The sequence below is a fragment of the Motacilla alba genome, chromosome 2, assembly GCF_015832195.1.
Source record: "Motacilla alba alba isolate MOTALB_02 chromosome 2, Motacilla_alba_V1.0_pri, whole genome shotgun sequence".
NCBI classification, from domain to species: domain Eukaryota; kingdom Metazoa; phylum Chordata; class Aves; order Passeriformes; family Motacillidae; genus Motacilla; species Motacilla alba.
Window position 1 is genome coordinate 100521181 of NC_052017.1, and position 14895 is coordinate 100536075.

At 38.7% G+C, this 14895-nt stretch overlaps 1 protein-coding gene across 3 annotated transcripts in view; it reads right to left on the reverse strand.

The window, feature by feature from the left end:
* Positions 1-5579: 5579 nt before the first annotated feature.
* Positions 5580-14895, reverse strand: part of RAB31 (RAB31, member RAS oncogene family) — a 59103-nt gene continuing 49787 nt past the window's right edge. For 2 of the 3 annotated variants that reach the window (XM_038127869.1, XM_038127872.1), the window contains exons 7-8: positions 7259-7339; positions 5580-6793 (exon numbers count right to left, since the gene is read on the reverse strand). In XM_038127869.1, the coding sequence (XP_037983797.1) occupies positions 6735-6793; positions 7259-7339 (140 nt within the window). In that variant the 3' untranslated portion in view covers positions 5580-6734. Of the gene's footprint in view, positions 7340-14895 lie in introns of all 3 variants that reach the window. The other variant, XM_038127871.1, reaches the window with a different exon arrangement.

The window sequence follows — 14895 nt, forward strand, 5'->3', positions numbered from 1 at the left end:
GTTTTTTGCAGAGCTGGAATGTAGAGATGCATTGTGTCATCCAGGCTGCATCCATTGCTCTTTCTTGCTAAACCCCTGCAACAACTCCCAACACATATTTGTCAGCAAAGCTGCCAATGTGTTTGAAGATGACAAGTAACAGGGATTTCTTTTATAAGATGATTAACCTACATTTCAACCCTATTAAACAAGTGAAGAGAAACTGTTGCTGTCCTCCTAAACATTTTTAATTTATTTTTTGTCAGTAACAGCAATGCTATCGCTTGTTCCCCCTAGTCATGTTATATTGACCAAGAGGAAGGAATGTGATGTTCATTTTCCTCAAGGGCATCTCTCAGACATGTAAGCTGACTTTCTTATTGATTGGTTCTTGTCAATATGTAATCAGAAGCATAGGGATAATTTCTGTTTTAGTCTGTAACAGATCATTTCCCCAGGGTACCCTACTTGATGTAGGGGAATAGGGATTTAGTTGTTAGGTATTTATCTTCTTATTTAAACATGTATTTTACTACTGTGAAGGGAGCAGGAGTGGCACTAAGTAAAACAAATGTGAATTAATTGGACTTTAGGGGAAAGGCATTTTTGTTTTCTAAAATTCCCAATGTAGCAAACAGACTGGTTGAGTGTTTTATCATAAATAAGGTGTGTCTCAAAAAATTTTTGACAGATGATGGGAGAGAGAAAGCTTGGGTTCTTCGGGAGGTTTTGAGAAAACAAGGTCAGTACTTTTCAAAGAAAGCTTTTTTTTTTTTTTTTTTTTTAAGTCTTTCAGGCAGTCTCAAGGATAAAAAATGAGTAATTTAACAGCCAGATAAAAGAAATCCTTCCCAAGCTGTTAAATGTTTAATACCTAACCAGGAGCCTCAAAATTCTCTTCTCCGCACTAAATAACAATATCTTATTAAAAACTTGTTAATTGGTGTGACACTAAATGCAAGTCTGTACAGGTCTCTTACACTTCAAGTTCTGTCAGTGTACTATCTTAAAGTTTTCACAATGTCTGTGTTACAAAACAATTTCAGTAACACTTCTAGAGCTATGTCTTGAAAACAAAAGGATTATGAATGAGTTTCAAGGACCTGTCTTCCTATTTGAACAAAATACACAGCAGTGGTAGGGGATGAGGCAAACTAATCTGCATCAAAACCCACTTGGTAGTAGCAGAAATACAGGCATTTTGCAATAAAGACTCTTCTTAATTGAAACACAAGAAATCCACCTGAAATAGAAATGAAAAAAAGCTATATTATGCCACGTTATGCTATTACTTATTCTTTCTCATCTTTAACCTTACATGTGGCTAGCTATTGATTTTATAGTTTTTAGTGAAGTTTTACTTTTGGATAGTGAGAGAGCATTTATATCAAGCAATGACTTTATCCCTGGTGCAGCTGGCAAAAAACAGTAGACAAAAAGAGGACCTTATTGATGGCCAAGAACCCCATTACACAATGAAGACATCCATCCTATCATTAATGTCAAGTCCTTAGGGAATAAGCAGCACCAATTAGTACAAAGGCATTTGTACAACACCTTTAGCTAGTCTATCCTCCTATGAGTGTTTTAACACTTTTAAAGAAAATTATTCTGTAGCCTTGTATAAAGCAACACCGAGAGGGGATAAAAAAAATAATAATCCTGCAGCTTACTCTTTTCCTTTCAGGGAAGGGAGGGAAACCTGGTAGTGGCCTGAACAGTTTTGCAGATTAGGAGAGGGGGTGGAGGTATGAAGTAGGTACACAGACTATTTCATCAGCCTTGCTGTCCTGATTTCAGTGCAGTGCTCAGGAGATCACAGCAGGGTGTCCTATGATGCTCTTTGCAGAGACTGAAGCTGCAGTGGTGAAGATTTTGAAGGCTGAAATGTCAAATACTTTTCCTTAAGTACTTTGAGACACAACCTTCAATCTTCAAAAGGAAAGCAGAGGAGATTTATTTTCCAGTCAATTGTATAGCTCCCCTCTCATTGCTGAATTCAACTGCAAGCTAACGTAGAGCACCACAAGCACATGCTGCCAAGCCATGTAAAACGTCCCACTGACAACACAAGGACCAATCCATTCAGGGGCACAACTCTCTTCAAACACCTAAGGGCAAAACAGCATTCACTTCAGATTTTCCAACACACAGATAACAGTTAAGAGGCTTAGGCTTTCCATTAATTAAGTACATCACCCTTTAGTTTACAGTTATGTACCTGGGTTCCTTCTTGTTTACGCACAGCTGGAGGTAAGATACATAATTTTTTCAAGATAATTGTTAATTGCTTTAAAGCAGGGAACAGATTCTGTGTGTCTTCCAGCAGTAACTAAACTCACCACGTATGAAACCCCTTCAAAACACTGGTTTCCCATAGTGGTGTTCTGTGCTGTTACTTGAGTTACACTGCTTCTTGCATACTGCTGTGCATTGAATTAATCATGGCAGTCAGAAAAGTCTTACTCCAAAACCCTGTTTTTCCTTAAAAAACCCAGCTCTTCATTCATCGTCCTCATAGTTGTTGTAACAACTGTGAGCATATGAACCAAACAGTGCAAAAATCTGCTGGTGTAGTTAAATACCTCTTGAAACCATAGCACCAAAGGGAATAAAATATTGCATATTTCTTAAGAGAATGTTAATTCTTCACTCCTAGACACAAGTCTGAGGGAGGAACATAGAGTAGGGTAAAAAAATAAATGTACACCAAAATAAAAGTATACAAAATATGAAGAGCCATACTAGTCATTGCTGCTATCCAAAGCAAGTGGTAACTGGAAGCTCACTTTCTACTGACAGCTACTATTCTAAATTTCTAAGCAGATGCTGGCCATTCAGGTTCCTCTCTTCTAATGGATAAATCAAATAACTCAGCAAAGAGATTTTCAGATCTTCTTTTTCTGGTTTTTGGGAGTTCATCTGGACTGCAGGATCCCCCAGGAACGCATTCACTTTCTCTGAAAAGACCATCCACACACTTTTAAAGCAGCATTTAAATCCCAGGCAAGTAAACCACAGACAGCAGACAGCCCTTTTTCAAGAGCAAAGGACATGCAAAATGGAAGCTATTTTGTTCTGCTTTATTGAAACCAGAGATAGCCCCAATTCAGAACCATTTAAAACATTTATTAGCATTAATCATTATAGGTTAAATAAAACACAAGAACTACATTTTAGGGGAAAAATATTATTAGGTATGATACAATTAATATGTAAAACAGAAGGTAAAGTATTAACAGATTGCAGCATCCCATACATGAAGCGAGTGGGTCCAGCCCAATCAAAGCCCTTATATAAACAAAACAGAGGAAGAATACCTAGCAGGTGATTTTAAACTGGAAATTTATCTCTGACTCTGGTTTAAATAATTAAGGGTAGGTTAGTAAAATATATCACTGTAGTGAAACAGTCTATGATGGCCAGAATGCTCACACATGTCACCTATCTAGTCACGCTTATTCCCATGTGCCATGAAGGATTAGAGAAGACACGGGATGACAAGTTTTTTAGGTATTGGTACAGACTCAGATTACATCACTTTAGATAATATGTTGGAATGTGAGCAAAAATAGTAAGCTTTTTGAGTGTCACTTCATTACTTCTACGTTCCAATTCCTGAATAATAATGGCCGTTTTTAGATTTCTGCAAGACAAACATTTTTAGAATCTGCAAGACAAACATTTTCTAGAATATGCCATTTTCATGCACAAGAATGGCAAGTCAAAAATTGTACCTATGCATATCTCTATCTTCTTGCTACCTTTGATCCACAACTTTAAGTTCATAAAGGTGAAATGATCATTAACAGAAAAATGTACTTACAGAATACAATGTATAGTAAATGAGAACCAGACATAGCGAAAAACACTACATGTCAGCAGAACAATATAAAACTGTACTTTATATACACACATATATGCAGAGCATATACAAAAACTAGTTCCTTCATAAATTTTTTTTAAACTTGTTCACGACAAGCCAGAAAAGCAAGTCACCCTCAACTGGACACAGTCCTGAGTCACAGTGCAAACAAGCTCCACCAAAAATCCTTGGCACTACAGCCTGTGCCTCCGTCCTGCTGCCAGCTCTCTTGAGAAAATCAGTCTTGGACAAATCCAGCACCAGCTGGCTAACCAAGAACTGCAGTGTTGATATTATTACTATTATTATTATTATTATTATTAGAGAAGATCAGTTACACAGTCAGGTGCTCCAGTACAGTAATTCAGCTTTTCACCAGCAATTAACTACTAAGAGGAATTCCAGTTGCTGCTAAAACTTTCAACTCTGAGATTGGGGTTTTTCCTGTCATTTTTCTGACTGTTTATGAAGGGTGGTGGTGCTTTCCATGAAACACAGGCAACCAATGGAAGCAAAAATCATTAATTTTACATTTTAAAATCACTATTTTTTAACAATTGCCCCATTTGAAGAGGCTGCACCTCGGCTTTGACAAACAGCAGAGAGGCAACAATATTGTCAAAAGTGAGCCCTGTGTTCAGAGAAAATGCAAGATGCTCTGCACAGCACATTGGCCTCTTATTTTTCTTCTGGCTTCAGACTTCCCTACTGAAGCTTCCAGTAACACAAATCTCAAGAACTTATACAATCAGATTCCTTATGAATTTGAATATTTTTCTTGACTAAAAGCTGAATAAAGCGATTTAGATTTGCCCTACCAAAAGCAAAACCTATTTAGTCACCATTCAAATTTTAAAATCTGTCAGAGATCCATTGTAAAATCTTCCCATTTAAAACTATTTCAACATATAACTCATAAACCTGTTCTGATTCATATACTGCTCAAAGCCAGATGTGAGAGCTGGTTGTTCAGGACAACATCCCATAAAGATCAGCATCAATTGCCAGTTCTAACATAAATTAGAGTATACAAGGTACTCACCAAATTGTCTTACAAAGCTTTCAGACATCTCAGTTAGTATTTAGTAAGTTTTGAAATGCCATGGTAAAAAAAAAAAAGTAACAATGATTTACAAAAGCTTAAAAAACAATTATGGATAACTGCTATACGTTGAACTAAAGTTTATGACACCTCTAAAAACATGGGTTCAGTCTCACTTTGTTTTCTGGGTAACTGGTCTAGCCTCTTACTGGGTTTTACATAGGAGGAATCAGATCTCTTCCAGCATTGGGTCATAGACCCCATAAAATGTATGAACCTGTGATGTTGGTAGGTTTGGTATTTCCTTAGCACTGAAGGCCACATTAAGCTTTTCCCTCTCCAGCCAGGGGAAAGAGCCAGGCATCCCTGGCAGACTTACTTGTACCAGGATGGAATTAAATGTTCCCTAAGGGAGCCTGTCTCCCTCCCCAGCTATCAACAATGATGATTATCGAATTTTCACTTAAAAAACCCCAGATTATCAGTTAAATACTTGCTGCAATGAGACAGAGACATGGATCATATATCAGCACAGCCGAAAACTGAAAGTTTACCCCAAAATATCCAAGGCTGTATTTTCTAGAATGACTGTTTTCAAAGGAGGCCAAAATATAGGAGAAATTACTTATATGTGAGTAAGAAAAAACATAAAAAAACATTTTTCTTACTCACATACTTATATGTGAGTAAGAAAAAACAGCATAGGCTTTTAGATAAAATGCAGAGGGATATTTCCCACCTATGCTACTCCAAATCCTCTGGAGACAAAATGTTCCTGTTGATTTTATCTGGCTCTGTTTCAAGCCCTAACAATTAGTGACATTTTATCTAAGCAATCTCACAACCAGCCAATAAGGTCTGGTTTTCTATGTATCAACACGGAAACGACGCTCTAGGCTGCCTGCTCATGATTTATTGTGGAAAGTTATTTTTCCCTTTTGTTTGCTTTTCATAACCCTCCTGAAAATGTGCAGTGGCGATAATTTTCCTCATAAGAGAACAAATTAATGTTGTGGAATTCAGGCTGGGCTCTGGTTTTGAATAGAGCATTTCTTACTCCAATTCCCACTTCCAATGAAATTGATGAAGAAGATAAATTTGGATTTTATCATCTCAGTCACACACATTCATAAAAGATCAAAGTTGAAAACACATACAGTTTTACATTATTTCTACTTCATAACCCTCTGTAGGAATTCTTCCCTCCACTGCATTTCCAAGTACATCACACTTCAAAGATATTACATAGTATGCCTTCCACACCATATCCCTACACAACTGAGAATTGTGTACTCCACAAATTCAGGGAATTACATCTGTAAGCAAACATTCACATTTGTTTTTAGATTCCAGCCTCTAACCCCAAATAATATTGTGCTCTCTTGTGCAGTTTTTTTGTACAGAAACATCGTTCTTTGAACTCAAATACCTCTTGGAGCAGTGAGACTACAAGGAGTGGGGCACTGTGGCACCCTCTTTTAGAAACCAAGGAATACACAACTTTGAACACAGACAACTTTGGTCTGGGGCACAGATCTGGAGGAACCCTGGTAAGCAGTGGATATTAAGCCTGTATTTATGCTCTTTTTACATTTTCAGCAACTATTGAAACCCACACTCTGCAGAGGGAATCATTCCACTCTACATAGTGGCTGCATTTTCACTTCTTTCTGGAGCACACTGGAACTGTATGGGGTCCAGCACTTTCCTTCATGACAACTCCTTCTTCTACATACACAGCACTTCCTGACACAGATTTTGACTTCCAGTCCATAAAAACTGCATTCACTCATCATTTGGATCCTTTTTTTCTTCAGTTAGCAAATTCAGTCCACTTCTTGCTGATGTTTACAGAAACATCAGGAGAGGAAGCTGCAGATTTAGAAAAATCGTGAAGCAGAGTCCAGCTAAAAAGATGGCAGAGAAACTGTAAGCCAAAATTCAGGGTTTATGGGATTTTTTTCACCCTATTATTACAAAGAAAACTCTAAAAACATGCCACGTCCACTTTGCAAATGTAAGAAGATAAGTTTTTGCAGCAAACCTAAATTTTATTTAAAAACTGATCTTTTTTATTAAAAAAAAAAACAGTCACTGCTTTAAACAGAGAATTGAAGTACTTAGACATTGTAATTTTGACAGGATATTAGAGAGGATTTTCCAACTGAGTTTTGCAAAATCCCTTTGAAGTAAAGCCTTCTGCTTCTGGTCCTTGCGTTATTGCTCATGGGAAGTATTGAAATTACTGCTTTCAAGATAAGGAGCCACGTCACTGAGATCACAAAGTCCTTTCTCAGTGAAAAAAAAAAGCAAATGGTGCTGTTTTTCAAGTAAATCTAAAAAGATCAAGTTGGGTCAGCAGCACCGCCTACCCGTCTGTGAAGTCTGCCTTCCAAGTTTGATTGCTCCATTGTTACTGTTTTCATGAGGATCTAAGGGTGGAATTTGCTGACCTGAAACACATGAGAAGACATGAATTCAATTTTCCTGATGTAAGAACAACAACCCGTGCAGGTTAGAAGAATTTAGCTTGCATAAGAATTACATCTTTGTAACTTTACAAGAAAACCATACCTTGAATATTTTCCCTTGTACCCTGCTCATGAAAAAAAACTTTCACATAAAAAAAAAATATGAAATATGGTTATTGAGAGGACATGAAGTACGCTGAAATTATATTATCCATAATATTTTAAAATAGTTATCTTACTGAGCTCCTTACAACATAGAAAGAGAAAATTCTCATCTTTCTCCTAGCTCCACCAAAATGCGAATGGTGCAAGTTTAAAGAGATTGTGCCCGTCCTAAATCTGCATGACATTTAGTCCTAGCACACTGGAGTTTTACAAAGCACTGTAACTAAACACATGGTGCCTACAATAGACAAAGAAGAACAGATCTGTTCTTTCCACTGAATCCCTCCCTCTTTTTCAGGCGTACCCATGTCTTTCCAGTTGACAGCTTTGATTACCTACCATCACCATCACCCCTTCCCCTGCAAACTCTCCTGATTTTTTAATCATCTTATGGAGTAATTATTTAGAGTGTTTGTAAGAATTTCAGCCATTACAGGAGAGCCAGAGATCTCCCCTGGGGCAGAAGGGCACTGCTCCAACTCCCTCCCCTGTGTGCCCTTTTAGTACTGCTGCATCTTTTGTCTAACTGGCTTCCTATTAGTGGAAAACATACAATGTGCTTAATAATAAGAATAATAAATGGAAATAAAATTTCTCTCAGGTCCAGTCCATCCTGTGTCTCTCTCTGGTGTGCATCTGGCTTTTGCATTAAAACCTTGTGTGAGCTCTCCATCAGTACCTTGAGATTTTATAGTCATGGTAATGTACTTTCCCATCACTTTGTGGATTTCCTAAAATTTTTTTTCTGAAGCTGAATCCATTTTTATGAACTATTCCTGGGTTTACCATTACCCATGTTAAATAACATGAGTCAAAATATTTAACATTTGTTTCTTATATGCCACTTTCAGAGAACACAGAGTTCCTGTGAAAGCTCATCATAATCCAGGTGGATTTTGCAACTTAGATTTCCCTGTCCTTTGCTTCAGTTATTCACAGCTCTCTCTTACCAAATGTTCTATGAATTATGTGCCTTTGTTGAAGCCTGAGTCTTAAAAATTATTTGGGGGAGTGGTTGTGGGTGGGTGAGTTAAAAGCATTCAGGTAAAATCCAATCCAAATGAAATCAAACAGCAAAATTTGATCTATAAAACTTGTCCTTAAATTACCTGTAGCCAAGATTCAGATTTTCTCTTATTCCGTTAGCTCTGCACAGGTATGCTGTACAAGAAAAGTGTGACTTTTTAAAGCAGATAACTTTGTGTATTTGTACAACTGAATGAGAAAGGGAAACATCCTCACATTACTAAGGTAAAGATACTGCATCTGGTCCAACAGAGTGAAAAATGTGCATCTTGAGGGCCAAAGCATGTATAAGCACTGGCATTACAATGCTGAGCTCTATTTGGGTCACTAAAATACCAACTTCACATCCTGCTTAACATTCTGTTCAGACTTCATGTTTGTAAAGTAAAATAAAAAGCAGAATAGGTGGTTATAGACCCAGCTGTTACCTGCATTAGTTCTGCTGGCTTTGTTTGGAGACAAAGAGAATCCATTAATTCTTTAAACTATAGAGAATATGAAGAACATGGAATCTGTGAGAGGCTTTCCAAGAAGACAATGCTGTCATCATAGAGATCTGTAGGAAACTTCTGCATTAGGTACCTAATACTCCCAAAGGGCTTTCAACTCAGCCCCAGCAAAATAAAACTCTGTCAATCTGACCCAGACAAAGCACAATGTAGCTAAAAGCTAAAAAACCTGGAATCTACAGACATGGCTTCCATAAATAATTTGCCATTAAGCAAATACCTCTAAACATTTGGTTCCTCTAACAGTAACTTTGGAAGAGGAAAGCTTTAACGTGCAAACTTTCACTTTAGAAATGAAAGCCTAACTTTCATTTTTAAAAATGCATTAAACAAAGACATTAACTCTCTTTGTTTTTCATTCAGCTTTTCATAGTTCCTATGAGTTTCAAGTCTTTTCTACAGTACTCCTGATGTGTATGCCAAGAAGCAGGCAAACTTATCTTTGGAGCAAAAACCTTGAAAGGCTTCAAGGTCAGCAAGCAGTTTGTCCAGTTCAGACCAGGACGCAATACATGTTGCTAAGAATCACCCAGATTTAAGTAATTTCTCAGAATAATAAAACCCACATAGATAACAACTATAAATAATAAAGACAAAAAAATCTCTAGACCTATTTGCTGCTCAGTTATTCTTGAACTTAAGTACTGTTTGTCAGGAACTAGCCATGTTTTCTGCTGTTTTGATACTACCACCCCCTCCTTGAACTCAATGTAAGGAATAAATGTTTAAAGAGTCTAAACTTTATTCAAATTTGAAAATATTTTTTTTCAGTAGGTGATTCCTGCCTCACTTATTACCAGAATTATTAAACCATGAAGTTAAACCATTTTAGTTTTAGTAACAATATATCCCTGCTCAAGCAGCTTTTATCATGACAGGAATAACTATCTTGGAGCATAAAACTCAGTCTAACACCTGAGAACCAGCTCCACGGCAAATGATCCAGCAATTTTTCACCAGGCATCAGGGAAAGTGAATAAAAAAATCAGAAATCTGTCTGACTTATTGTCTTTCCCTAGGCCTCCCTGACAGTAGGCACTGTAACAGAGAAAGGCCTAAGCAGCAGAAGAACACTAAGGATGAGGAGTGAAATGCTGATCCTGCATCTGCACTTCCTGCTTCTAACCCAGCTCAATCACTATTGCCACCTAAAAGCACTGTGATCATCTCATCTTGTCATTCAGCTCCTGATAAATATGGCATCGATATTGCTGACACCAACTCAAATATAGCTGGCACTGAGTCAAGATCAACAGAGGTCACAAACTGAATTAATTTTGGAAAGCATATATTCATTTACAATTTGCATCCTACTGGCATCCATAGTCTCTGTTCCAGAGTAATACAAAAATCCCAGTATTGAATACCGTAAATTAAAAATGCTGTAGGTTATTTCTTTCATGCAGTTTATGTCAGAAAGAAACAGCGGTGCTCTGACATCCAGCCCTGCAATTCTCATGCTGAAGAAATAAAAACATTAAGGCAATTCCTCTTCTGAAACTGCTTGGTAAAGATAGAGTCAACTTAAAAGCACCCTCAGAGATTGAACTCCTAGAATAACAGAATGGCTTGGGTTGGAAGGGCCCTTAAGATCAGGGGGGTTCTAACCCCCCCTGCCATGGGCAGGGATGTCACTCACTAGATCAGAGTGCTCACGGCACCTGGCCGTGAACACTTCCAGGGATGGGGCATCCACACCCTCTCAGGACAACCTGTTCTCATCTCTTGCTTAACTTAAGATGACAAACTGGACCACAAATAGGCTTCACCCTGTTTTGAAGAGCAGGACACAACTGGCCAGCTTGCCAAAGATCACCAGGAGTATGTTTTAGGATTCCAGAAATAGTTATTCACAGAGAATGCATGCACATTTATCTAAGAATTCTCCAGCTGAACTGGTGAAACAAGGAACTTGGGGATAAAATATTACTGAGATGGTATAAAAGTTCCATATGGTTCCTATTGCTGATATTCATACAGAGTAAGTTGCTGACTGAAATTTAAAATTTCATTTTGCACTATTATTAAATATAAGATTATATATTTCAATTTCATTTCACTAAGGTTCAGACCACGTTTCACAGATTTTGTACAACAAAACTGTTTGTAAACATCCACCTCTGCACATTCCTGAAGAGGTCTTGGTGTCCTCCATTCTCTCATTCCAGTAAACACTGGTGTGTAAAGTAAGAAGTGTCACAAGACATTGCTCAAATGTAGAGTTACAGAAATTGTCACGGTTCTGAAGTGAATCATCCAGATTAACAGATGAAAAGCATAAAAGCAACTGCATCTCCTCCTTTCTGGCATGTTTGAGTCGGGCTGAGGCAGTCCAGGATGAAGGTCAGAGTCTTCTCCAAAACCTGGTAGAGTTCCAACTCCTGCTACTGAATCTGAGGTTTGTTAAGAGATTAATCAGCACTGTGGGCGTTGCTGTTCTAAGAGTGCCAGAGGCAAAGAGATTGGGAAATGGGAGGGTGGAACAAGAGATAAACAAAATGGGAATGAAGAAAAATAAAAATTGGAGCAGAGAAGCAAGAGAGACAGCAGGGACTGGGTAGCAGGTCAGTGAGCAGAACTTGAAGAAAGACAGACAGAGAGTGCTCTAGTGCAGCTGGAAGCAGAAGGCATCATGAAAGTAATAAAAGGTGCTCTCTTTATTCATTTTTGGATGTGATGCTCCAGTTGGAAGCTGTGACATTCACTAGCTCAGAAAAATCAGGCTTAGAGCTGAGCTTTTTGCTCTTGTTTGGGTTTTTAAACATGAAACTAGTTTTATCATTGACCTGTAAAAGACTGCATGAAAGGAAAGGTTGGGATCAGCCCTAAAGCTGAGCATTAGGCTCAGTAAAAAACCCGCAACAGTTACCATGATGACAAAGGGACAAACACAACAGTGCATCAAACAGATGACTCATTTACTGTGGAAACAGATGTGTTGTGATCAACCTGAGCTGGCACATCCAAATGATGAAGTCAAATCCCAAAGACTTGCAGAATTACAGAATATGCTAAGTTGGAAGGGACCCACAAGAATTAGCAAGTCCAACTCCTAGCTCTACACAGGATACCCCAAGAGTCACACCATGTGCCTGACAGCATTGTCCAAATGCTTCTTGAATTCTGTCAGGCTGGTGCTGTGACAGAATTCAAGATGGGTGCTCCCCCCATCTCTCTGGGGAGCCTATTCCAGTGCCCAAGCACTTTCTGTGTGAAGAACCTTTTCCTAATATCCAACCTAAACCTCCTCCGACACAACTTCAGGCCATTCAAGAAGCAGAGTCCCGCTATCTAACACAAAAATAGTTACTCTAAGGAGAAGAAGCAATCAGAGTCCTGTGCAGTGGCTTTCTCTGCCTTTCTTTCCATATTCCTGAAAATCATATACCAGGGAATATTTAGGGGGCTGGAGGAAGGCGAAATCCATTTCACTCTGCCCCAGAGCAACAGCCTGACACCTGTCAGCGCTCAGGTGAGCTTTTCTAATGGCTCACCTGAGAAAGGGTTAACTCCTTCAAGCAGTAGTACAACAGCTACACAATGCCCAGAACCACCTCCTTAAATTGCCAGCTGTATCACAGCAAGATGAGCCCCTGCAAACCTCATTAATAAAGAACAGCCACCTGTGAAGACAAGGCAAAGCAGGCACATCTGATCCAGCAGTCTTAGCAGCTCTCTGCACCTGTAGGACTTAAAACAGTTCCACTTCATATGTCCCCCAATTCTTTCACGCTCTGAAACCTATTTCAGTGGCATTTTAGAAGTTTCTCACAAGAATTATAAAGCTTGGCTCACTAGTCTGTCTCTTGTTCTTTCCCCCTGCCCCCCAGACTTATACTGATATTAAGATTTCCCCAACTGTTTACTCATGTTTAAAGTTTTCATGCAAGAGAACACAATAAAATAAAATCTACTGCATAAGTAAACACACAGAAGTGGCAATTAATTTAATACTCCTAACAGCACAGATAACAGCATCTCCCTGCAAGAAAATAAAGCTTTTGGTTTGGTTTGATCTAAAGCAAAAGCACAGACTGCTGACACAAGTTCTAGCTAGGGGAAGCAGCAATACAACTACATTTTGCTCATTTAATTAAAATCTCCAGAAAAAACCCAAACAAATATTTAAATCTTGCATGCATCAAAGTAAACAACTGTATTCCTAATTACTTAATTACTAAGAGATCCAACCTTGACTCAAGGTCCTGCTGTAATTAACTTTGGGCTATGTCAGTTTATTTACTACTGTTTTAAGTTGAAGTGCTCGCCTTGGAGAGGAATCCAGTACCTCACATGTTTAACTTTAGGAATAGTCCAAAGGTCATTAAGTTTTGCTCCATTCACTGAAGTCTGAAAGCAAGAGGAGAACTAATCCTGAAACACAGGGAACATAAACTGTAAAGAATATAATCTCAAATATAAGTTTGGACAATGTTCTTCCATCTTTTCACACCCTGTATAAAAATTCAATTATGAGTTTGGATTACCTTAAAAATTGGCATATGTCAAATTTCTTTGTAACCTAAAGGCACTTTCTTTTCTTAAAATATCTTTCATAGACCTCTTCAAAGTACTTCACAAATATCTGCAAATCAGCAGATAAAAGGATGAAAACCACCACACTCATCACAAAGCTTGAAGACTGTCTATCTGCAATTCCACTCATCCAAGCCCATCTGAGTCAGTGTAAACACTGACTGTTTGCTGGAAAGGATTCCCCAGGTATTCCAGAGATATTTCATACCTTCCTCTTTAGCTTGTCCAGCACACAACTGGTTAAAGTGTAAACTCTAGAGATTGAGTTTGATTTGGTTTTTTTAATCTCCCAGTACTTCTAGGAAACAAGTATTTGGGTTACATTAAATATTCAATATATGAGCTGCTGGCAAGGCATCAGAAAATCAATAGCTTCATACATTTATAACTGAGCATTTACCACATGAAAGGTTGAATTCCAAGACAGAAACTGCTCTAATTAGGAAGCCTCATCTAGGAAGAATGTTCTTATCTGGATTTTAAACATCATCATTCTCATAGTATGAGCATCAGTAAGAGTGTGATAACCACTCTTTGCACAGTCTCCATAGAGTGTTCTGATAATGCTCTTCCCACTTCCTTCTGACCCTCAGCAGAGGATGCTGAAATGATTCAATCTTGCCCCCTTTGGTAGCACACTGATCTTAAATTTTGGTTGGACGGGGCCTTGAGCAACCTGATCTACTAGGTGGAATCCTTGCTTGTGGTGGGGGAGTTGAACTAGATGATCTTTAAGGTCCTTTCCAACCCAAACCATTCTGTTGTCCTATGGTTTGCCAGACTTCAAAGAAAATAACCCATAACTAACGTTTGTTTTGTTTAAGCCCAAGTTTATTTCATGTTCCACTTAGCTAGATATTCTTCAGCAGCTTGCTTGTCCCACCGCCCGCTCCCCTCCGGAGCTGCTGATGCAGCCAGGTGTTCCCCAGGGAGCCATGGCCTCGGCTCTGCCGCGCACCGAGGGCGGCTTTTACGTAACCTGCTCTTTCATATCTGGGGCACCTTCACGCTGAGGTAGCAGGCAACACACACAGGCTGGAGAGAAACAGCTGGGCGTGTACCAGATTTGAATAAGGTAACTAAGGCTTATTTGAGCTCGTAAATGAACAGGTGTCTGAGAATTGCAAGGGAATGATTGCCCTTTGGGGAGCTTGCCCACATTGCCACACTGGGGAGCTTGTTTAGTCTTTGAAAACCAGCCAGGCACGAGCAAAGGTCAGTGGGCTAAAGTCCCACAAACAAGAAGGGGCAATACAGAACTGGTATGACCCCCTGCACAGGCACAACTTTATTATACTGCTA